General features: G+C 38.9%; 1 protein-coding gene across 4 annotated transcripts in view; it reads left to right on the top strand.

Moving 5' to 3' along the window:
- Positions 1-23,918, top strand: part of UTRN (utrophin) — a 1,374,288-nt gene that overhangs the window by 290,150 nt on the left and 1,060,220 nt on the right. For all 4 annotated transcript variants that reach the window (XM_069235249.1, XM_069235248.1, XM_069235247.1 and 1 more), the window contains exons 7-12: positions 1,822-1,994; positions 4,240-4,355; positions 6,494-6,657; positions 7,827-8,024; positions 10,707-10,888; positions 23,100-23,250. In XM_069235249.1, the coding sequence (XP_069091350.1) occupies positions 1,822-1,994; positions 4,240-4,355; positions 6,494-6,657; positions 7,827-8,024; positions 10,707-10,888; positions 23,100-23,250 (984 nt within the window). The remainder of the gene's footprint in view (positions 1-1,821; positions 1,995-4,239; positions 4,356-6,493; positions 6,658-7,826; positions 8,025-10,706; positions 10,889-23,099; positions 23,251-23,918) is intronic.

Raw genomic sequence — 23,918 nt, 5'->3', positions numbered from 1 at the left:
GACCCAATCTCCTGGGACCTGACCATAATCCTAAGGGTGAGGAGGGACGCAGCCCCACTCCCAGGGCTGAGTTTGGCCCCTGGGTTCCCAGGGCCTAGCACCTTTTAAAATACTGAGGGGGCATGCCGGTCTCCTCCCCGGGCTGATATCTGCCCTGAGGACCCGATCACCTGGGGCACAACCAGTGTCTGAAGCATGAGGAAGAAACGTGGGCTCCCTCCCTGTGCAGATTTTGGTCCTAAGGATGCCATCCACGGGGCCTGGCCAACAAATGGGTGCCCTGGTGCCCACCTAGGGCACCTACCTCACTTGGTTAGAGGCCTTGGTGGTGGGGAGCCCCATGGTCCCTCAACCCCAGGAGGCTCCCCTCCTCCAACGGGATCTGGCATTGCTGCCATCTGCACAGAGCAGCTAATCATGCTGCTCTCTACAGGTGGGAGCAGTTTTTTAAATCAATTTCCCTGCCTGCTTCAGAGAGGGCAGGAAAACAGATGAAGAGTCTGCTTCCACCTGGCAGGAAATGTTTTCATGGTCCTGCCTGCTGGGAGCGGACTTAGTGTTTTCTCCTGCTTGGCTGGAGTTTTGAAATTGGTCCTGAAATGCGAGAGCATACACAGGTTTCCCAGCCAGTGCAGGCAGGGAGCACACTATGTCCCAAGGTGGGCACCCTGGAACATAGCAGTAGCGCCGGCTGTGAGAATGGGGTCCATAGGGTCCGCAATGGTTCCGGAAAGGGGGCCTGTTCTCTGAAAAGATGTGTTTTGCGATGTCGTAACAATCCCTGTAAATACTGTCATTTTACATGGTGTAAGTGATATTATAGAAAAAGGTATGAGCAGCGCAACAGTGTAGCCAGCATGACCTCTTATTAGATTCAGAATGTTTAGGTTTTGTTTATCTTTCAGAAAATCGTTGAGTAAAAAATAAAAAATAAACAAACATTTGCAATGCAACGGGTCTCGCGTTTGCTCATGTTCGAGCTGATCGCGTTGTAAACTCCTAACCCGACTTTTCACCTATCGGCAAAAGTGCATTTATATACGTAAGTCAAAAAAGTGCATTTAACTATGTAAAGCGCTCGACTTCTGCCAAGCGAAATCGTGCTAGTAAATTAGAGAAAAAGTAGTCCACGAGCCGGACAGAAAACAACGAGCCTCGCATGTTTTCTGTACTTGGTCGATGCGCTCGAGGAGGGCTAGCCACCGGAAAAGGCATGACGTATGCGTGCCTTCGACTAATGAAAGCAAGCAGATTTTAATAGGCATGCCCACCAACCAATGAAAAACACTGACGTGACGTCAACAGGGCTCCGAGCCCTTTTCTAAACCCTAAAGCGTCTCGCTGCGATACGCATGTGCGAGCTCATGCAACACAGACTCGACCCTAAAAAGGATAATGGTAAAATCCAGTACCTTTCTGTCTGCTGCAATTCTCGGGGCCTGCAGCTCCAAAAAAGTTAGCTAAAATCGATGAAAATAATAGTCCAAGAGAATGTGCTTCATAATTTTCATTTTTTGTTGCATAATTTAGATTTCATTGCCTTAACCTTTTGAAATCCTAGATCACATATTTGGGGTTTCCAAGCAGCATTATCTTTGTAACATTGACAGTCATAAAGCTCTGCTGAGTGATTTGGGGGCTCTCATTTTGATGATGAAATACGATTTCACAGGGACATATGAAATATTTTCCATGTAGATTACAACTTGTAAGAGACTGAACTATTAGAGTCAAAATTAAACAGTACAATGGAACATGGTTAAATGCAGATCCATCGTAATGGTGGAAAATGCGTAAACATATCTCTGTCCTTAATTTCAGGTGAAAGATGTCATGAAAGCCATCATGTCGAATTTACAACAAAATAACAGTGAGAAGATTCTTCTGAGCTGGGTTCGACAGTCAACGCGGCCCTACAGCCAGGTTAATGTTCTAAACTTCACTACAAGCTGGACTGATGGTCTTGCCTTCAACGCTCTGATCCACAGACACAAGTAAGCAAACAATTTCTCATCTGTACATGTCCTTATGTTCATGTAATTCTTAGTTTTCTCCTGAGCCTGAGCATACTGTACCCTTTCAGAGATAGTAAACTGCAATGCATACATTTATTTCGGACATATTGTGTCACACAATAAAAGTGCAAAAGAATGTGTGGAAAGAGTAACAATGAATGAATCTATTGAGGTCAGCACACTTTTAATTTATTTTGTAATTTTCAGATTTGTATGTTTCATGTGATACTGCTATCAGTGCTGTGATCCCTTCCTTTTGCAGCTTCATAAATACTTTACACTCTGCACAACTGTTCCTTCTATCCTTGGTGCAATGATGTAAGCCTGGGTAATTTGACAGGTCAGGCCCTTATTGAGTGATTTGCTGACTCCCCCGAACCCTCTCACCACAAACCTTTCTTACCTTTCCAAATATATTATGCTTTTGATGTCTTCTCTTGCTGAAAGAGGTGAAATTGCTTTTGCTCATGGTTATTGGTTGCTTCTGGGTAGTTTGGTAATTCTGGTAATTCTTTCTGTACTAACCGATAGAATTCACTAAAAAAAAGTTTGGGGGGTGCACCCTGAATCTTGACCTCAGAATATCAATATGGCACAATATCAAGGACAAAATGCTGAAATTCTTTTGACAGATACTCAAGTCTAGATTTTCTATACCTAGGTCCACATTTGTGACACAGTGCAGTACATATATCTTCAAGGTGTGTGGATGTGGAGTTAGGAATAGTAAATCTATTCTTCATCAAGTGCAGTTATATTTCGATATTTTGTCCCTCGATAGTCTGTTCTCTATATTCTTGTACTATGATATCCTGTAGGTCGATATTCACTAGTACAATCATCAAGTGTGTGTTGAATGGATATTTCTAGTTTTCTATTGTTGTTTGTTGGTTGCTACCAACTTGTGCTCCCTGATGACAAGTAGTATGCTATCACTATGTTGTTTTTGATTACATATTCCTCATACACGATTTTCTTATTTCACACGGTGTCTATGTAGTTTCCCTTCCCAGTGGAAAACAATATCGACTGTAATTATTTAATGTCACAATGGTGTTTATATTTTTCTCTGTGAAAATGGAACTGTGCCAAGTGTGCCCATTGTTAATATTTTCAGTTGCCCTTGAATTTCATCTCTTTTCTCCTCTGCATCATTTCATTTTCTGCAGCCTACTCAAGCGTGTGACAAGGTTTGTGTTAAGTTTCTTAATTGAATATAAAGCACTAAGAATCACATTTTTGTTCAGTTGGTATATGTACTTGTATGCTGCCATTTGTTATTGATATAAAGAGTATTTCTTATATTTTTGCTTGAAAATTAGAAATATTGTGGCGGATCATCCTTTGTATCAAAATATGTTAGATCTCTTATTATTACATTTGTTATCTATGTATGGAGGGTAGGCTATGTCCCTTTGGGGCAGAAAGAGCTTTACCTGTACAGGTTTTGTTATTTAAAACTATTTGTTGTCTACTTCTGCGGTGATGATAATCGCACATAAAATATCTGCTCAAACCAGGAAATCCATATTTGCAACCACACACACTATTGTCATTTCTGACGTGATGAAACACCCCTGTCCTGCTGTACATTCCATATTAATGGAACATACATTAGTCAGTGCTGGGATTCACAGAACAGCTTAAAGGCCATATGTGTGGGAACCGTACTTAGAAGTTTTCCCAACTTAGTTCTCTAGCAGTGTTTTTATTATTGTTATAACGTTAAAATACCTAAAATAGCGACTTTGGTATCTTCTATATCATTTCTTTATGTCTTATAAAGGGCAAATTCTGTGTAAAATGAACTATGAAAATATTGATTCACAGCACAAAAACTAGGCCAACAAAACAGAGGGGAAAGAAAAAGTCAAAAGAATAAAGTTTAAAAAAAAAAGTATGTTATATAAAGTATCAACGTGAAAGTAGGACTGGGACATTCAGAGGAAAAAAAGCTACGTCTGTGCAGATTATATAAAAAATATTGGAAAACGGGTGGGGAGTGAGTGAAACCATATGGCCTTCATACTTTCTGTTCAAGGTAAAGGAGTACTTGTGTTTCTAAACAGAGTTGAAAATGCAGGATGTTTTTGAAAGAAACAGTTTCAGTGTTGGATGAAAACATCATTCCTTAAAATGTTGCACAAGTGAAATGATTGCCTTTAAAACATTATGCACAGTGTGGACCGTTCATTCAAGGTTCTCACTTTGTTTCCATTTTCAGACCTGAACTGTTCAGCTGGGAACAGGTGATTAAGATGTCTCCAACCGAGAGATTGGAACACGCTTTCAACATAGCCAAAAAACATTTGGGGATAGAAAGACTGCTGGATCCAGAAGGTGCAATGTGTCTCTGTTTTATGTATTGTTCTGTTCCCACTTGAGTCAGTGTATATGGGGTGAGCAGGCTCATGATTTCCTTTCTCAGTGGGTTAACCTTGACTTCAACTGTGTTGTTGCATGAAGAATTTCAAGATTGGTTGTAGTTTCACTTCTCTGCCTACCCAGTCATCACACCCATTAGTGTGTTAGCCATAATGAATGTGTGCCGGGCGGCAGAGTTTGTTCTGTTAATTCCCTCTGAGCTCTTTGGCAATTGAGTTGTGCTGTGGACAGTGTGGACTTGTAGGGATGAAATTCCTCACATCATGTGAGAAGTGCACTAGCTTCTCTTTTTTTCTTTTCGGGTCATAGACTGGTTTTCTTCATTAGACTCTGCATCTGTCAGCCCAGTAGAAGGACTTTAGGTGTTGAGCCATCCAGACAGCTACAGGATGAGCTGGTTGATGATACGCTGTTGCCCTGTCACCAGACTGTGAGGGGTCTGACAGCTAGTGTCAGCTGAAATCCCACTGAGGTACACACAGGCTTACCTGTATCTATTAGAGTGGAACCTACCAGCCCTTTTGAAGTAAAATTGACTCATCCACATAAGACTCAAAGGTCTTTTCCTCTCCCTAAAAATACATGATGTGTAGTGGTTACCTGAACCATGTAAAAGCCATTCCTTGGTTCTGCTGCTCGGATGCTTTGTTGTGCGTTAATATTTGTCTGGTTCTTAGCTGGAAAACACTTTTAGCCCGAACTGTGTCAGAAGCCAATTGACTATTCTAAATTGATCTGATTGTATATTTGTCTGGAGATGGTTAACTGCTGCTGAAGGTATCCAACATGAATTGAAGCTCAGTTCACATTCTGTGTGTTCTATAAATGTTGTATTATGGACTTAATCTAAATCACAGTGATGACACATCTTATTTTAGTTGTTATGAATTTGAGAACCTGGTACTGCAACTTGATTGCCCCTGACTTCTTGCCATTGCATCGAATATTAGATAATACCAGAACTGAGCCAGTGGATTATATCTATCTGGGATTGAATAAAATCTCTGCTTCATCCAAAAAGAGGTACAGAAGGATGCCCCGTACCATGGGTACACAGGGAACTTTTAGAAATACTGACTCAATTTGAATGATGATATACCCCCTCAGTATCCCCCTACAACTCCTCTTAGTTGGCCACTGACCACACGAGCAAAGTTTTTCCTTCTAGACATTATAACTTAGTCTTTGGACTTTGGCACACAATAAATCCATCTCCTTAGCGTGGGAAGGAATCCCTCGTTTTGAAAACTTTTTTGTGCTTTGTTGACATTTTTACTCATTTTCCACTGTCTGGTCTCATACCCGCTGAATTGTTCTCCACTGCTCATGTCACAACTGAGAAATTGACACTAGATGCACATTATCATAGTTTACTTGATTCATTGTACCATACTTTCTTTCATCTTTATTCCGTTGACTGTGGACCATTAGCAACACCAGCCTAAGGGTGAGAACAAATGAGTCGAGGACTCAAAATTGTATCTTTCCTGTCCCATTTGCTATGAAATTGCAACAACGTGTATATTGGTCCCAGAAGGTGGGCTGTAGAATCTCATGCTTGTTTTGTTGTTTTGAAGCCTTGAATGCTTGTCCTGTCTGCCTTTACAGACTCGTACATTACAAATGTAACTCGGCTGTCAGTTTAAAGTGTATCCGAGGCAACAGTGTGAAATGACATTATTCACCCCGGATACTGCCCAGTAACCACAGACTACCCATGACCCTTTGAATGTGTCCCACATTATTGCTGATTATCGGTGATTGATAATTGGACTATATGCGGCCAAATAGTAATAAGTACAAGTTAAAGCTGGAACGTGTTCTACCGTGTCTGTGTGAACCTGCATCGCCATTCATTGGTGGTTTGGCCAGAGATTTCTGAAAGAACTAAGATGCTAATATTCTCTCAGCCGGAACACAAGTTAGAGATCATCAATTTATGGGGAATGTAAACCTTTCAGACTGATTGTGCAAAGGTTCAGAAACTGTTATTTTTTCTGTTATTTTGAGTTTGGAATGTGTGGTAGTGCGTGAACCAGACCAACAGTAAATAACCTTATTTTCCTTTACCTCCTTCACCTTTTCTTGCCTAGATGTTGCTGTTCCCTTGCCTGATAAAAAGTCCATCATTATGTACTTGACCTCCATGTTCGAGGTACTTCCTCAGGAAGTGACAATGGACGATATTCGCGAGGTGGAGACTCTTCCAAGAAGATTCAAGGTTGAGTGCGAGGAGGAAGTATTGGACAAGGCAAAGGTATGTCTTGTTGTCTGTCTGTAGCTGCTATTTTATGTTGCCAAACAATGTGTACTTTACTGCACTGACAGCTGCCTTGGGGACAGGGGGGATAATTACGATTTGATTGTTACATTATAATGTTGTGGTTAGCTTTTGATTCTCAAAGTGTGTGGTAAAACATAGAATTATCTTACTTGCATTGCAATTTACAATTCAAGCTCAAGCACTTGGAAAAAGAATGGCAACCTATTTATACAGCTTTAAAAGAAAGGAGAAAAAGTTGCACATATTGAGATCTCTGTGCATGGCACAAGGGCACATGCCCCTTTTCATGCCTTTGTGTGTTAGTGTAGTTTTCCTTAATTACCACATTCGAGGCTTGAGCCTACTGCTGATAACTTTTTTTTTTTTCTTTTTTCAGTTGGTAATTCAGAAACAGTTTCTTTGTGTGTAAAACCTTCAGCAGGCATCCTGAAGATGTACTTGTGGATTATTAGTATACAAATATCCCAATCTCCGTGTTGCAGTTTCCCACCACCATTTTTCTATCCTTCCCATTTGCATTCCCTCAGTGATTAATTTGTGAAAATAACACACAAAAAACTAATGATGTGACCCATTTTTCTATGTATATATTAGAAGCCTGACACCGGTGCTGCTGAACACGGGAATTGTTTAATTAAACAATTGCCCATTCTTGATTCCACTTATTTCTTAAACCAAGTTACACTCCTGGTCTCTGTCTTATCCCTGCAGCTTTTTTTCCATTAGTGCTTTCTCCTTTTGCCACTATTTCCCTTTGTTTCTTTTCTTTTTTATTGCTCCATTTTCTACCTTTTGATCTCCTGCTCTGGTTCAAAGTCCTAGTCCCCAAAAATTAGATCCAGAGCCCATTCCCTGCAACCACCAGCAGAAGTTGAGCACTGCACTCCGTTCTATCATAGTAAACTTTGCATTTGTGAGTGTCTTTGAGCTGTTTTTTATTCTCATTTTATTTTGCATCCTGCCTCTATCTTGCCCTGTTTCAAGCTAGCTCTGTTTCTAATAAAATTATGGTGTTCTTTTGTCCCACCAAGCACATTGGTTTCACTTTGCAACAATGCAAAGGTAGCCTATTGAAAACAAATACTGTTTTGATCAGATGTTTTTGTCTTGCCAGAAGATTTATGTTTCCTTTCTACATTCAGGGTCTTCCAGCTGAAGATGATGATGCAAGGGCGGAGACCCCCAGCACAGTGACTGACATTGAAATGGACTTGGATAGCTACCAGGTTGCCCTAGAAGAGGTCCTCACTTGGTTACTGATGGCTGAGGACACACTACAAGAACAAGATGTGGTGTCGAACGATGTAGAGGAAGTTAAAGAGCAGTTTGCTACACATGAAGTGAGTAGGATTGTGTAGCACCTGCGAAAATGGGAATCATGCTAACTGTTTTCAGCTTGTCTTCTTTTAGTGTAAATGGAAGGTGACAAAATGCAAAATCTTTCTAGATTGCTGCTGAAAGCAAGTATTAATGATTTTCCAGAGCCAACACTGCAACTTCAGTATATTGTATTCTAGAAACATCTGTATGCTTCTTTGGAGACATTTATTAATTTAGGCACTCAGTGCTGTGCACCTGCTTCATATTTATCTTCTTAATTATTTCTTTCTTTCACTTTTTTGTCTTTTTGTAAGCATTTTTCTTCCCATTACTCTTTTATCCAATATGTCAAATTGTTTTTCTTTAATGTGTTTGTTTACTTGTGGGACATTTGTATACTGATTGTGGCAGCATCAGTGAGTACAGGTGTGGGGAGCTGGATCAGTCTGGGGAATCCTACAGCCGTTTTGTTGAGTGGACAGTGGGAACTTACATTATAGGTCGGTACCTGAACATTAAAGACTCCAGTCTGTCCTATTTTTTATGTATTCAACAGCCTTTCTGCTTCTGTGACGATCACAAACTATAGACTGTACAGAATATGAGGGTCTGAACTTTATCAATTTTAGTTTTGTAGAAATATGGGGTGAGACTGCTGGAGGGATCTTTGTCTATACTTTTGCGAACATGTAGCACTTTTAAATACACAATATGTTGAACATGAATACAAATATTATTCTTCCAAAGCGCCGTAACGTCACAATATCTTTTCATGAATGGTATTTAAATCTTATGTTATTTTTTTCTCCTCCATAATCAGAGTGCTCGGAATAAGTGCTGTGAGTCACGGTAACAACCTATAAGTGGAATCCATAACCCCCTAGAAATGGCCTTGCATGACATATGCTCAATGTACTAAGTGAGTTAGTCATCCCAGACCCTGTGAACTGCAAGGACTGCAACAGCCAAATATTATTTTAGTATGGTTAAAGCATATTTGGCAATTTGGAAAAGTTTTTTCAAATCACATAATGGGTTTAGAAATCCTCACAGAATCAATATTTGGAAGGGGCATGTTTTCTAAATTGTGAGTTGGTAAGGAATGTATTAGTGATTTGTGGCAGGAATGACGGTCCCTTGGAAGATAGTGGCTTCCGCGTAGGGTGGTAGCCCTCCCTTTGGTAATAGAAGTAGCAACTTCATGGGGAATAAGCAGTGTCCTTAGGACCACTGTCAACTCTCATTGAAGTTTTTATAAATGGAAAACATTTTGTTCCAAGCTGTCCTATGTCCTTGAAGTGCTTCCTGCTGCTTAAAAAAATCGTAAGTTTTCCATTTGAAAATGCAGTGACAAGTATGATGGCTTGCTGTCCCTTGCAGGCCACCATTCTTGTTGATGTAGCCATTGACAGGAGGGGGATACAAATTGCGACCTGCCTAATCACTGTTAATTAGGCAGGTTGGGATGCACCACGTTGTTTGTGGTAGTAGAAATGACCATAGAGCTTTTGGTTAAAGTGTCATTCTTTTAAAAAGCTGGGACCATTTCTTCCCTGCTCACATTTAGGATGTGTCCTGGAGCAGTTTCTGCTATGCCGAGCTTGTCTAAATATTGGGACCTCAACCTGCTACTGTTCAAAATATAACGGAGCACATAACAAAAGCTTAACCTGAACAATTTAATGAAATTCTGAGCTTTGTGGAAAACTACATTTGAGTGACATGTTCATTTATGCATAGTAGAAAAGGTAAGATGCAGAATAAAAATTCTAAATAACTTATTAAATTTTCTAGAGGGTTTTATTTAAGATAATTAGTTCAAAATTCGTTTCCTTAAATGATGGAAATGTTGCAAATGAAGTAATCTGATCTCTTGCAAGTTCACAGAGACCAACTCTGACACACCCTTAGTTACAAAATAGCTAACAATTACAGGCTAAAGTGTTGATATATAATAGCAGCAGCTTGTTGCTTTTAATTTACCAGCAGTTTGTTTTGCTTTTTGGTAGGGCCTGGCAGTCCTGAATTGGTATCTTTTATGTCAAGGTTAATTTTTCAAATATATTCTAATTCAATCGGTTAAAGAAAAGTTGATGATATTTGCAGGCTGCAGTTCATCCAGAAGTTTGTGGCATGAGTAATATTGAACCTTCTAGTTACTCTGAAATCTCACTTATGTTAGCTGAAATGCATTGATTGTCCATTAGCAAAACAATATGGTGGTTCAAGGGTCTTTCTTTATTATCCATCAGGCCAAAATGTATTTACAGTAACATTCAGCCATATATTCTAAGTAGAAACTTGGCATCTTTTGATTGTCCGAGTGTGGGATGGATCCTTTTAATATGTTCTCCTTAGGCATGTAATGAAGGTCCCCGCTTTTGAGGCAGGAGACAAATCAACTAAATTTTAGAAAAGCGATTAAGACAGAAGTGTTGGCAAATACTGCAGTCAGTAAAAAAAATGCTTGGATTTCAGTGGATGGGCTTCTGCATCAGGACACCCCATTGGGTAACATTTGCACTTTAGAAACAATAAACATTTTTTGTTAGGTTCATCATTAAATTGAAGAGCTTCAAGTAAGTATGTCCCTAGAGTGTGGGCTTCTTATGTACTGCCTCAACCAGAGAAAATTTGTATTGCTCCATTACCTATAAGCCCATATAGGAACTCGCATAACGAAAATGTTTCTTCCTTTCCAGGGATTTATGATGGAGTTGACGGCACATCAGAGTAGCGTGGGGGGGGTGTTGCAGGCTGGAAACCAACTAATTGCTCAGGGAAATCTCTCTGATGAAGAGGAGATCGAAATTCAGGAACAGATGTCTTTGCTGAACTCACGATGGGAGACTCTCCGGGTGGACAGCATGGATAGGCAATCTCGGTGAGTAGCTCTTGAATACTGACTTTTCTTGGAGATCAGAGCCCTTTCAGGTTGAATGAACTAAGTAAAAAATCATGTTCTATTTACATTAGTCATAGTATTCCACTAAATCAAAGGAAATAAGTTGAAAATATTGCAAATCTAAATCTAATGCAGCACCTTTGTTCACTCAATATCCAGTTTGACTTCTCACTGGTCTTTGAAAAAGTTGAATATGAACTTCTACTGGATCAGCCTCTCACCAACTGTGGCATTAGTTGAAAGGTTCCAGTGGCTCATCTTCTTTTTGTAAAACCTTTTCCTACCTGGTCAAGCTCACCTCCTACTTGTCCAATAAGTTTGACTGTGGTGTCCCAGGTTTCTCTTTTTTGTCTACCCTCTTCTATATCTACATGGCCCTGAATGCAAACATTCTTGAGACCCTAAATATGGGCCACCACATGAATGCTCTCAAATGTAGGCTAAAGCCTCCAGCAAACTGGAGAGGCATCTGCCAATTTATGTAATGCCTTGGAAATGTCACGTAAGATCTCATTATCCTAATGAGACTACTGGATTTGGGCAGTAGAATCACTTGTACTACGGGGGACTGAGTCTGAACCCACACCAGGTGACACCTGTCATCCTAATCTGGGTTTTCTTCCAGCTAACTAACACTGCCTCATCTCCACCCAAGAGTAGGGATGATTGGGCAAACGGGCACATGACACAAATAACTCCTCAGGGAAATCGTGATCACTCAGATCTCATCCGTCTCTCAGTTACATTAGTCTCACATATGCAAGGACAATCAGAGGCAGAGTATAGTTCAATAAGGTTTTATTGAAGTAACTTCATTTTAGATAATAAAGCATGTATTGCAATAACTAGGATGATGAAGCACAATAGGATTAAAATTGTGACAAGGAGAGTGAAACATAAAAATAATGCTACCATATAGTCACTAAGATCATTAAGAATAGTCCCTACCTAGGCTATGTTAGAGAACAGCATGTTATGCTATAATTCTGCCCTTCAGGTACCCCTGGGAAGACATCATCCCTCATACCTGAGCAAGAGGCCTGTAGTCTACATAAACAGCTTCAGCGAAGCAGTCAGCAATCAGCATACAGTCGTGATCATCTGGCTGGAATCGCCCTCTAACGTATATGGGCCAAACTAGTGGTTTTATAATAAAACAGCTGATGTTCCAAGAAAGGATTTCCACGTAAGAGTGTGTATGTTTCTGTGAACATTAGAGCAAAGCGTACCACTTTTGCCGGCAACCTATCTTACTACAGCCTTGAGAAAAGCACAGAGTGAAAGAAATGTCTTGTTTAAGAACGTAGTGCTGACCTAGGCGAAGAACAGCTAGATAGAGAAAATAAAACAAGACAGCAAATGTGGCTATTGTTAAAATAATATAACAGAGCTAGAATAAAACATATCTAGGTTAAAGTGCACAGCGGCAGGCCTAGTTTACTAAAATAACGTGTCTAAAGCTATAGCTAAAATGGCTACACAACAGAAACTTTCAAAATTAGATCCTATACAGTGGTCTCCATCTTAACACCTCTTTGACTGAGATACTTCTGTTAGGCACTAGAATAACTTTCTCTGTGTCATTTGCCTTTTTTTTAAAGCATGGCCTATCACCAGCACCTTCCAAAACTGTTCCAAATAGTGCTGCTCTAGATGCTAATACGCTAGTGATTACACAGGTGACCAAAGCAACAAAAACTGTGTTGTACAGTGTTCTTGGGGTTATCCTGGCATTGTACATACCCTAAAGGTACCGCTACGGTGCTGGTCATGGCAAAATATGGCAGTTTTTCTGTCAAGCCTTTTGACTAAGCTTTAAAAATAATGCATTATTTCTCTGCATAGAAAACATCTCACTTCTGCACTGATGTTCCTGCATTGACTCCCAACCAACCCAAGGATTAAGTGCAAGAGTCTGTGTGTCCTTTACAAGGCCCATCATGGTCAACATTTTCCTGCCATACCAAATGACTGTCCCCATAGCATCTAACTAAAAGCCTAAGATTTGCTGCCTGAAACAGACCATCCTTGCAATTAGAACATTTTTGCTCCAAAATCCTTCCCTGCTCAAGGTTTTGCCCTAAATATCACCTTATTTAACCATCCCTATCAAAGACCCCTTATTTACAATTCAGGCAATTCTATAAGAAATATCTATTTCAACGAGCTTACAGTCTATATCTTAGTTGACATTGCCTTTGATTATCCTTTTACTCAAGGCCCTGCTCTCGAATGGATGTACTTCTTCCTCACAAGCAGAACACGAGTGATACTCCCCTCCCCTCACACATCTGAGCCCAACGACCTTATCTTCGGAGTCCATCAAGGATCATCCCTCAGCCCTACTTTCTTCATATGTTACTTGACACCACTTTGTATTTACATGAAAACCACTTGCAGATGTCATCTGTACCACGGCATCTCCATCGTCTCCTACGCTGACAACACTCACTCCCTTTCTGTCCATGTCAGATAAACCTTCCACGACCAGATCCAACGTCACCAAATGCATAATCTATATGTCAAAATGAATGAGAACCAATTGCCTGAAACTCAAAATGGATAATTGCTGATGTTCTGGGAAACAAACTTCCCCAGGGAGTCCACCTGTTGGTTATCTGAGCTCGGTCCCACTCCCATCACCCATCAGTCACACATGCAACCTGAGGATCATATTAGATGTCAAGCTCAACATGGCCGCTCAGGTGAACGCAGTCAGCTGCTCCTGCTTCCACATCTTATGCTCCAAAAATCTTCATATGGTTTCCCAAGAGCACCAGAGTTACTGTCACTCAAGCCGTAATCACCAGCAGACTTGACTACTGCAACGTACCCCACTCTGAAATCCCCAGCCACCTCCTCCACTGTCTTTAGACCATTGCGAATGCTGCCGCCAGACTTGTCCTGGGCCTCTACCAGCATACCCACATCACTCCTCACTTCAGAGATCTACACTGGCTACCAATACATAAGCGCTGACAAGCCAGACTCCTCACACATGCAAACAAGGCACTGGAGAATATTACACAAGCATACATCAAGTCTTGCCTCCACTTCCACCAGCATTCTGCCACTCTCTCACTCGCACACACACACACACACACACACACACACACCAACACATCCATAGAAGTAGAAGACGATGGCTAGCCTTCTCATACCTTACACGTAACATATGAATTACTTCCTTACTTCTGGAGTTCCTCAGGAAGCTGAAGTCCTGGTTCTTCAACTAGACCTTGTAGACAACCTTCACACCTGCTCCATTGCATGGTTACCCCTTGGGTGATTAGTTGTGCTTTACAAATTGATATAACATAACCAACTCCCTGAACTTGCTTCTTGAAAGTGCCCTGAAGTTGTCGTCAGGCTGCACTTGAGAATACAAAAAATAATTTAAAAAAAAAATACATTCTACATGCATTGGCATTCATTGGGTGTTTCATTTCTTATGTTAACTTCTTTAGCATACCTCTTTCCTCACTGCATCAAGGGGCTGAACAGATGTGCACCTAATTTGACATGAAGATAAACCTTTGCATAGGAAAGGGTGACAAAACTGTAAACATTTTACTCTGAAATGGCTTTATACCGTACAGTAGTTTGTGAATGAACAACAACTCATTTACCTGGAAACAAATACAAGCAGGCATATGGGACAGTGAGAAAACTACTAAAGGAGCTACTCGAATACACATGAAGATACAATAATCTTCAAGGGTGAAACACTATAGTTTTTGATGGTTGCAACTCAGTACAATAGAACCTGTTATAGACACATGATACTAGGCTGCTATACTCTAGTAATTGATCACAAGTAGAATGATTCTATTACATATTTTTGTATTTTTTATTAAATAATTATACAGTCATAAGAATATATAAATATCACATTAAGAAGAACAATAAAGGAAAAACAGAATACCTAGCTCAGGCACACCACATTCAAGCTAAACAAAACAAAATTGTGAAAGATGTTTTATATACACGTGAAAATCTACACTAGTAAAGCTAGTCCTAATGACACAAAAAGACTAAAACGATTCTTAATAGTGAAGATGTATAAATACTAGATCTTCTAATACAAAAATAATCTTATAAACAAAGGAAACAATAGTGACGTGGCTCTGTCAAAGTGGTACCGTAGGGACCGGAGGCCTACGCGCGTTTGGTGTTTTGAGATATTATGGGTCACCTTCATCAGGGCCGTTCCCAATGGTACTGTTCAATAGTGGTCTAGTCTTAGCAGCTGAATCTTCTGGTCAATTTAATTTAGGGTTCTAGATATGTTTTTTGATAATGTAGTCGAGGTATCTGGTAAAGAGAATTATATAATAATTTATAAGTACAATCGTGCTAGCATCTTGAAAGTCACTTGTCTTTATTTTACATATATATCACTCAAGAGTGACATATTATCATATTAGGGTGAATGCCCAAGGAGTCAGAATACACTTAGAATTATATTATTGGTGATAAAAAATGAAATATAAAGAACAAAAAAATTAAAAACGTTTTTTTAGGAAACATAGAATACCGAGTGATAGATTAGTTACAATAGTTGATTCTAGATAATACTAGAGAGACCGGTAGTTAGTATATTGTGATTAGAGGGTGCTTTATATTGTGCTACTAATGTTCTTTGGCTCCATTCCGTGAGAGCATGCATCCAGGTGTATGTTAGAGGTAATAATAATAAATTATAATGGAAAACCTTACTTGAGGAGTCTTTTATAACATTTTTGTGATGCAATTGTCTTTATAGCTGTTTCAATCTCACTAAAGGGCGTAATAATGCCAATTGTTGAGAAGAGAGACGAGCTGGCTGGATGACAGAAAGCATATAATAAATAAATAAATAAATGGATAAGTAAATGCTTGAATTACTACATACACAAAACTAATTTACACAATGAGTAGTGGATGAATTAATTGTGTTCAATAGGTGTTCGTAATATAATTAATATATATTACTAATATTGTTTATATACGCTAGTATTCACCTGAAATTGGCTGGTTGTGGCTGTTCAAATAGAGTCCATTTGAAAGATTTTATCAGTCCTCAAAGTCAGGGAGATACAGAAAATAGGTCCAAAATATATGGATATGATAAACGAAGCTATTACGAGGTACAGAGGAGAGAAACAGAGATATTGAGACGCTTTACAATGGGCCACTCAAGTCATGTTCTGAGATGCTATAATCAAATAAATATAATATAGTCAAATTAAAATAAATGCTTTTGGAAATACTGACCGCGATGCTGGGACGCTCCACGTTTGCTGACTAGAGTCAGCTGCCGCTGTACGCGAGCAATTTTATATGGGAACGAAATAACGTTCCTAGTAGCGCTGGACCGAAAAAAAGGAAAATGAATAAGCGGTCTAAGGCGGCCGCAATATTGGAATTAGCTAAAAGACGCTGGCTGAAACTGATCGGGGAATTAGGTAATATGGTGTATACTGGTTTTATATACAGAAAGAGAAAAGGAAATACTGACAAATGGCTGTATATATAATATATATATATATATAAAAACAGCTCAAATATAAATGAAATAATCACCATATGGGGCCAAACTGTGAACTAAGTTCCTAACTGGATAGAAAAGTATGGTTCAATATACAAAGATTTTAGTTCAACTAATTCTATAGAATACACGCTGAGGTTCAATAGTATAGGTATTAATACATAACAGGATAGTTTGCAAAGGATATCTATCAGCTGATGAAAATGGACACTAATAAGGACATCCTCTAGCCAGTAATGCAAATAGCTCTCAGAATGTTAATAGAGAGAAACAAATGAAAATAAAAATGGAAACAAAATAAAAATGGGGAAAACTATTCAATATACAAATAAAATGAAATGAAAAATAACCTCACTACTTCTATTAATAAATGTGTTCTCCTCTCTGAACTTCATGCCTTTTATTTGAAGAATCAGACTTACTAGATATTTTGAAGATAAAATAGACACCAGGGAATTGAATCTATCAGGACTAAAACCAATCTCTACCTTCACTCCCCATCTTGATATGGTAGGTCCTGAAGTTAAAATCTTTGAGAATATAGTGTCTAACAAGATCCAATCTCTGTTGAAATCTGTTCTGAGACCCTTCTTTAACCTAAACAAAGGAGAACATCAGGCTTTGCAAAGACTGCAAAAAGATAAACCTATCACAGTCAAACCATGTGACAAAGGAGGTGGCATAGTATTGTAGGATACTGAAATCTATAAATCCCAGATTCAAACCATGCTCAACGAACCAGAATATTATCAGAGAACAGGGAACAATTGGCATGAATGAGTAAGAAGAGAGATAACTAAAATAAGTACCGAAGCCCTAGATAATGGAACTATATGCCAACAAGAATTTCAATATCTCAATCCAGTGAAGACCAGGACCCCTGTGTTCTACAGAGTTCCAAAAATACACAAAAACAAGACAGACCCTCCAATGAGACCCATAGTCTCCACTGTAGGGGCCCTGACAGAACCTTTATCTAAATATGTGGAGAAATTCCTGAATCCCCGGGTGGCTCTACTTCCAGCATTTATTCGAGACACTAGCCATATCATTGCCAAATTAGAAGGTCTCCCATTTAACTCGACCACTCAACTACTAGTAACAATGGACATTGAGGCTTTATATACTAACATCCCTCAGAAAGAGGCATGGCTAGCAGTTGCCCGCCTCTTTGAAAAAGAAGGCATCACAGAACACTCTACCTTCATCTTACAGTGTCTCAATATTGTCTTACGAGAAAACTTTTTCGAATTCAACAGTCAGACATACCAGCAGAAGAAAGGAGTCAGTATGGGGGCTGCCTGTGCTCCAAGTGTAGCCAACATCTATGTAGGCTCCTTCGAGGAAACTCATATTTATAATGAGATGGCACCATTTTTTGAAAACGTCCATTTTTGGTCACGTTTTATAGACAATATCTTCTTTATCTGGACAGGTGAGGAAGATTCACTTCTAGAATTCAGCCAGTGGATCAATTTATGTGATCCCAACCTTAAGTTTACCATTCATACCAGTAGAGACAAAGTTGAATTTCTAGATATTTGGATTGGCCACAATAGCTCCCAACTCGAGATGTCGCTGTTCACTAAACCAACAGCCAGAAATACCATACTACACTATGACAGTTTCCACCCTACCAGTCAAAAACAAGGGATACCCTTTAGTCAATTTCTACGGGTCCGTAGAAACTGTTCTAGTCTCCATGACTTTGAACACCACACAAATATTTTACAACAGAAATTTCTTCTGCGAGGATACCCCAGAAAACTGGTTAGAGACTCCTATAAAAGAGCAAAGTACTACAATCGGACTAGTATGTTCGAGAAACAAAACAAAAAATCTACACCTTCCATAGTTTGTGCAATCCAACATTCCAACCTAAATGAAAAAATCTGAAAAATAATTCTTGCCAATTGGAACATTCTCAACAGTCATTCTAACCAAACACCATTAGAACGCCCTCTTTTATCTTTCAGGAAACATCAAAATATCTTGAACAAACTAGTGAGAGCCAATCTACCCACAAATGAGACCTTTTGCCAGAAATCCATATATGGCAATCAACCTATTACAGGGAATCACAAATGTGGCAACTGCAAAGCTTGCCCCAGAGCTATTGTGGGTGACTCATTCTCGTGGAAATGCACCAACTATAAATTATCTGACATGACCAATTGTAAAACAGCCAACTGTATCTATATGATCAGGTGCCCGTGTCCTCTACTATACGTAGGAGAAACAGGGAGAGAATTCAAAATCAGAATATTGGAGCACATGTCCAATATACGAAATGACAAAGAGAGTGCTCTACTGGTTACACATTGGAAGCAGTATGGACATAAAATTGATGATCCCTCCTGGACTGTCCTAGAAAGAATTAAGAATCCTGGACAGATAGAGGATCACAAAATCCGGAAAAAACAAGAAGTTTTCTGGATCTTTACATTAGACAGTTGTGAAAAAGGATTGAACGAGTATATTCCTTGGGAAAATGCCATTATTTAAGTAAAGTTTCCTAATTTCTCTTTATTTGTAGTCATTTATTGGGACCATAAATGCATCTACTTGTGAATAGACTTTTCACGAGAAAACTCCATCATTTTCCCATGATTTTCTCATATAGATCTATACACTCTTATTATTGTAGTTATTTTTCATTTCATTTTATTTGTATATTGAATAGTTTTCCCCATTTTTATTTTGTTTCCATTTTTATTTTCATTTGTTCCTCTCTATTAACATTCTGAGAGCTATTTGCATTACTGGCTAGAGGATGTCCTTATTAGTGTCCATTTTCATCAGCTGATAGATATCCTTTGCAAACTATCCTGTTATGTATTAATACCTATACTATTGAACCTCAGCGTGTATTCTATAGAATTAGTTGAACTAAAATCTTTGTATATTGAACCATACTTTTCTATCCAGTTAGGAACTTAGTTCACAGTTTGGCCCCATATGGTGATTATTTCATTTATATTTGAGCTGTTTTTATATATATATATACAGCCATTTGTCAGTATTAATCTTTGTTTCCTTTTCTCTTTCTTTATATAAAACCAGTATACACCATATTACCTAATTCCCCGATCAGTTTCAGCCCGCGTCTTTTAGCTAATTCCAATATGGCGGCCGCCTTAGACCGCTTATTCATTTTCCTTTTTTGCGGTCCAGCGCTACTAGGAACGCTATTTCGTTCCCACATAAATTTGCTCGCGTACAGCGGCAGCTGACTCTAGTCAGCAAACGTGGAGCGTCCCAGCATCGCGGTCAGTATTTCCAAAAGCATTTATTTTAATTTGACTATATTATATTTATTTGATTATAGCATCTCAGAACATGACTTGAGTGGCCCATTGTAAAGCGTCTCAATATCTCTGTTTCTCTCCTCTGTACCTCGTAATAGCTTCGTTTATCATATCCATATATTTTGGACCTATTTTCTGTATCTCCCTGACTTTGAGGACTGATAAAATCTTTCAAATGGACTGTATTTGAACAGCCACAACCAGCCAATTTCAGGTGAATACTAGCGTATATAAACAATATTAGTAATATATATTAATTATATTACGAACACCTATTGAACACAATTAATTCATCCACTACTCATTGTGTAAATTAGTTTTGTGTATGTAGTAATTCAAGCATTTACTTATCCATTTATTTATTCATTTATTATATGCTTTCTGTCATCCAGCCAGCTCGTCTCTCTTCTCAACAATTGGCATTATTACGCCCTTTAGTGAGATTGAAACAGCTATAAAGACAATTGCATCACAAAAATGTTATAAAAGACTCCTCAAGTAAGGTTTTCCATTATAATTTATTATTATTACCTCTAACATACACCTGGATGCATGCTCTCACGGAATGGAGCCAAAGAACATTAGTAGCACAATATAAAGCACCCTCTAATCTATCACTCGGTATTCTATGTTTCCTAAAAAAACGTTTTTAATTTTTTTGTTCTTTATATTTCATTTTTTATCACCAATAATATAATTCTAAGTGTATTCTGACTCCTTGGGCATTCACCCTAATATGATAATATGTCACTCTTGAGTGATATATATGTAAAATAAAGACAGGTGACTTTCAAGATGCTAGCACGATTGTACTTATAAATTATTATATAATTCTCTTTACCAGATACCTCGACTACATTATCAAAAAACATATCTAGAACCCTAAATTAAATTGACCAGAAGATTCGGCTGCTAAGACTAGACCACTATTGAACAGTACCATTGGGAACGGCCCTGATGAAGGTGACCCATAATATCTCAAAACACCAAACGCGCGTAGGCCTCCGGTCCCTACGGTACCACTTTGACAGAGCCACGTCACTATTGTTTCCTTTGTTTATAAGATTATTTTTGTATTAGAAGATCTAGCATTCATACATCTTCACTATTGAGAATCGTTTTAGTCTTTTTGTGTCATTAGGACTAGCTTAACTAGTGTAGATTTTCACGTATATATAAAACATCTTTCACAATTTTGTTTTATTTAGCTTGAATGTGGTGTGCCTGAGCTAGGTATTCTGTTTTTCCTTTATTGTTCTTCTTAATGTGATATTTATATATTCTTATGACTGTATAATTATTTAATAAAAAATACAAAAATATGTAATAGAATCATTCTACTTGTGATCAATTACTAGAGTATAGCAGCCTAGTATCATGTGTCTATAACAGGTTCTATTGTACTGCGTTGCAACCATCAAAAACTATAGTGTTTCACCCATGAAGATTATTGTATCTTCATGTGTATTCGAGTAGCTCCTTTAGTAGTTTTCTCTACGTTGGTTATTTCCCTGTTTGAGCTACGCTTATTCTTTCAGGGACGCCCCTTATAGTTATTTTCATATGGGACAGTGAGAGCAGCCTCAGCCTTTGCAAGTGATCAGAAAATGCTCTAAAACCACTTACAATTAAATTGCTAGTTTATGTGGACCTCTATTTGAGTCCACTGTCATTTTGAAAATAGCTTACCCAGGGTTGAAATGAGCACTCTGGTCACATTAAGTGGATAGTAGATGGCATGGCAAAGGTTTTGATCTGCTCCCTCAAGCCTGCTGGACATGGTGGAATATTGTGCCCACCACTCTCTGAGAACAGGAGAATTGGAAACAAAGGAACTGGTTGAATGATGTACCTGAAGACCTTGGCCTGTTCCTAGAGTTTGCTTCAGGGTACGGCGTGAAAGGATGTGGCTGAAGGCCATACTCTATGCCCAGAGTCTGCTGTGCATGTCAAAAACGTGGGTTCAGCAGGCTGACTCCCAAGTACATCTGGGTACAATTGATTACTGTGCCTAGTGGACAGTGCACCAATAGGACAAAGTATATTAAATCAAAAACTAAATGAACCATAGAGAAAATCATTGTTAAGACCAAAGTTATTTTATTTACTCATCACAAATTAACCTGTTATTATATGATAACAAATTTACCATGAATTACTCTAGTAATGGGACTTTGTGGTCCCATGGAACCTCTGAAATCTGTCGTTATTCTGCTTCACATAAGTATAATTCTCACCAAGATGTCACACACACCACAGTTTACATCATTGCTGACCATATTGGCAATACCACTTATCACATCACCATTGACATTATCAGTAACACCACTGGAGAACATCACTGAGCCTGTACATCCAAATCCTGTGGCTTGACTTTTAACTGTGGTGGACAGACTCATTGCAAAACGCCTTTTTACACTGGGGCTTTTGCACTGTCTGCCCATCACAATTAAATGTCAAACCAGACGGTAATACTTAGTAATATTTTGCAAGGAGAATTCAGATATACTCAAGAGAAACTGGAGGTAGAGCTATCTGGTTCTACCAAGCTGTCTCAGGTTGCAAGGGACATAGGGCATAGTCAAAGGCCACATGCTTTGCCCAGTGCCCAAACGACATTGCTGTAGGCCATGTATAGCAGAGAATGGGCTTGGGGCATAAATCCTGGTCGAAGGATATGCTGTGTACCCACTCTGAAAGGCTGCATGCTTAAACAATGGCCTCGGATATGTGAATTAATTTGTAACCTTAATTTCAATTCTAAATGTTGTTATAAAAACATTTTTGGAGTAAACAGTTATGCTCTTTATTCTTCTCTGTTTACTCTAGCCCTCTCCCCGGAAGGTACTCCCAAAAAAGAAAGATTGCCGGAGTGGCTTATCTTTCTTTCATCAAATTTCAAGCACACCCACCAACTTGCTCAAACACCAGTTCTCTCTCAGGGCACATTTCCTATTCTGATTCTGCTTTTTTCTACACAGAGTGGGGGATTCCTATGTAACTAATGCCCAGGAAGTATTTACTCCACACTGTGCTGGTCCAGATCCCTAGACCGTTTAAGATAAGTTGAAGGAACGGTAGGAGAGATTGTTCCGCAGGAAGCATACTTGCCTGTTTCCCAAAACAATTTGGTCTGAAATATACTTTTACATACTTTAGGTTATGGAGTCCTGGTTGGTATCCATTTTTTCTCCATCGTCTGAGCGCTTGTTAAAATATGCAAGGCAAGAATGAGAAATAGTATTATGAAGAAAGGATGTTCTACTGTTTTAAATGCTGTAGCCTTAGTGTACATGGCCTTGCAGGTGCAGTCTGAGGAGCACTCACTGTTATTATTTGTTTCTACTGCTAGACTACACGAGGTGCTGATGGAATTGCAGAAAAAGCAGCTGATGCAGTTGTCCGATTGGCTGACCCTCACGGAAGAACGCATTCAGAAGATGGAAAAACAGTCCAATGTGGAAGATTTAGAGTGCTTTAAGAAGCAAATCGAGGAGCACAAAGTAAGCTTTTAATTGTATGAATATTTAAAGTACATTCTTCTAGCATTTTTACTTTTGTAGGATGGCCTGCGCCATCTTAATTTTTATATTAAACGAATCCCTTTGAAAGCATGACCCTTTTACCATTTATGGGAAATATGAAGCCATTTAGGGTACAGCCTAGATTACCATTACATAAATGTAGCCCCAGTTAGATTCGTTCAGTTAATTGGCCACATGAAAAGGAACACTACATTTTGCACTTGAATTAGAGAGGCAGTTTATGGCTTGTATCACAAAACACGTCAGGTTGCTATTACCTGAATTGTTTATTCAATGTTTGTGTCGTTCTCCACATGTGCTTCTTTCTCATGTATTCTTTATGTTCGATGGTGGCCTCACAGAAAGCTTCTCAGTACTCCAGAACCAGTGATCAGAGCAAACTCACTTGATTCCCAACCTAGCAAAACTCTCTAAATGCTTTGCAAGTAGACCTATCATCACGTAATGAACAAATACATTGCCATGTCTGATTACGGGAGGGTAAAGGAGAATGTAAGCCGTAGCACCTGGTCTTTTACATAGCAATGTATGATTTCCAATTATTAATTTATGAATGTGTGTTCTTTGAAACCATCTGACCTAATTGCTTCTCAGTGGTTGTAGTCATACCCTATTGGGAAAAAAAC

The sequence above is a fragment of the Pleurodeles waltl genome, chromosome 5, assembly GCF_031143425.1.
Source record: "Pleurodeles waltl isolate 20211129_DDA chromosome 5, aPleWal1.hap1.20221129, whole genome shotgun sequence".
NCBI classification, from domain to species: Eukaryota; Metazoa; Chordata; class Amphibia; order Caudata; family Salamandridae; genus Pleurodeles; species Pleurodeles waltl.
This window is presented reverse-complemented; position numbering and strand designations above follow the sequence as displayed.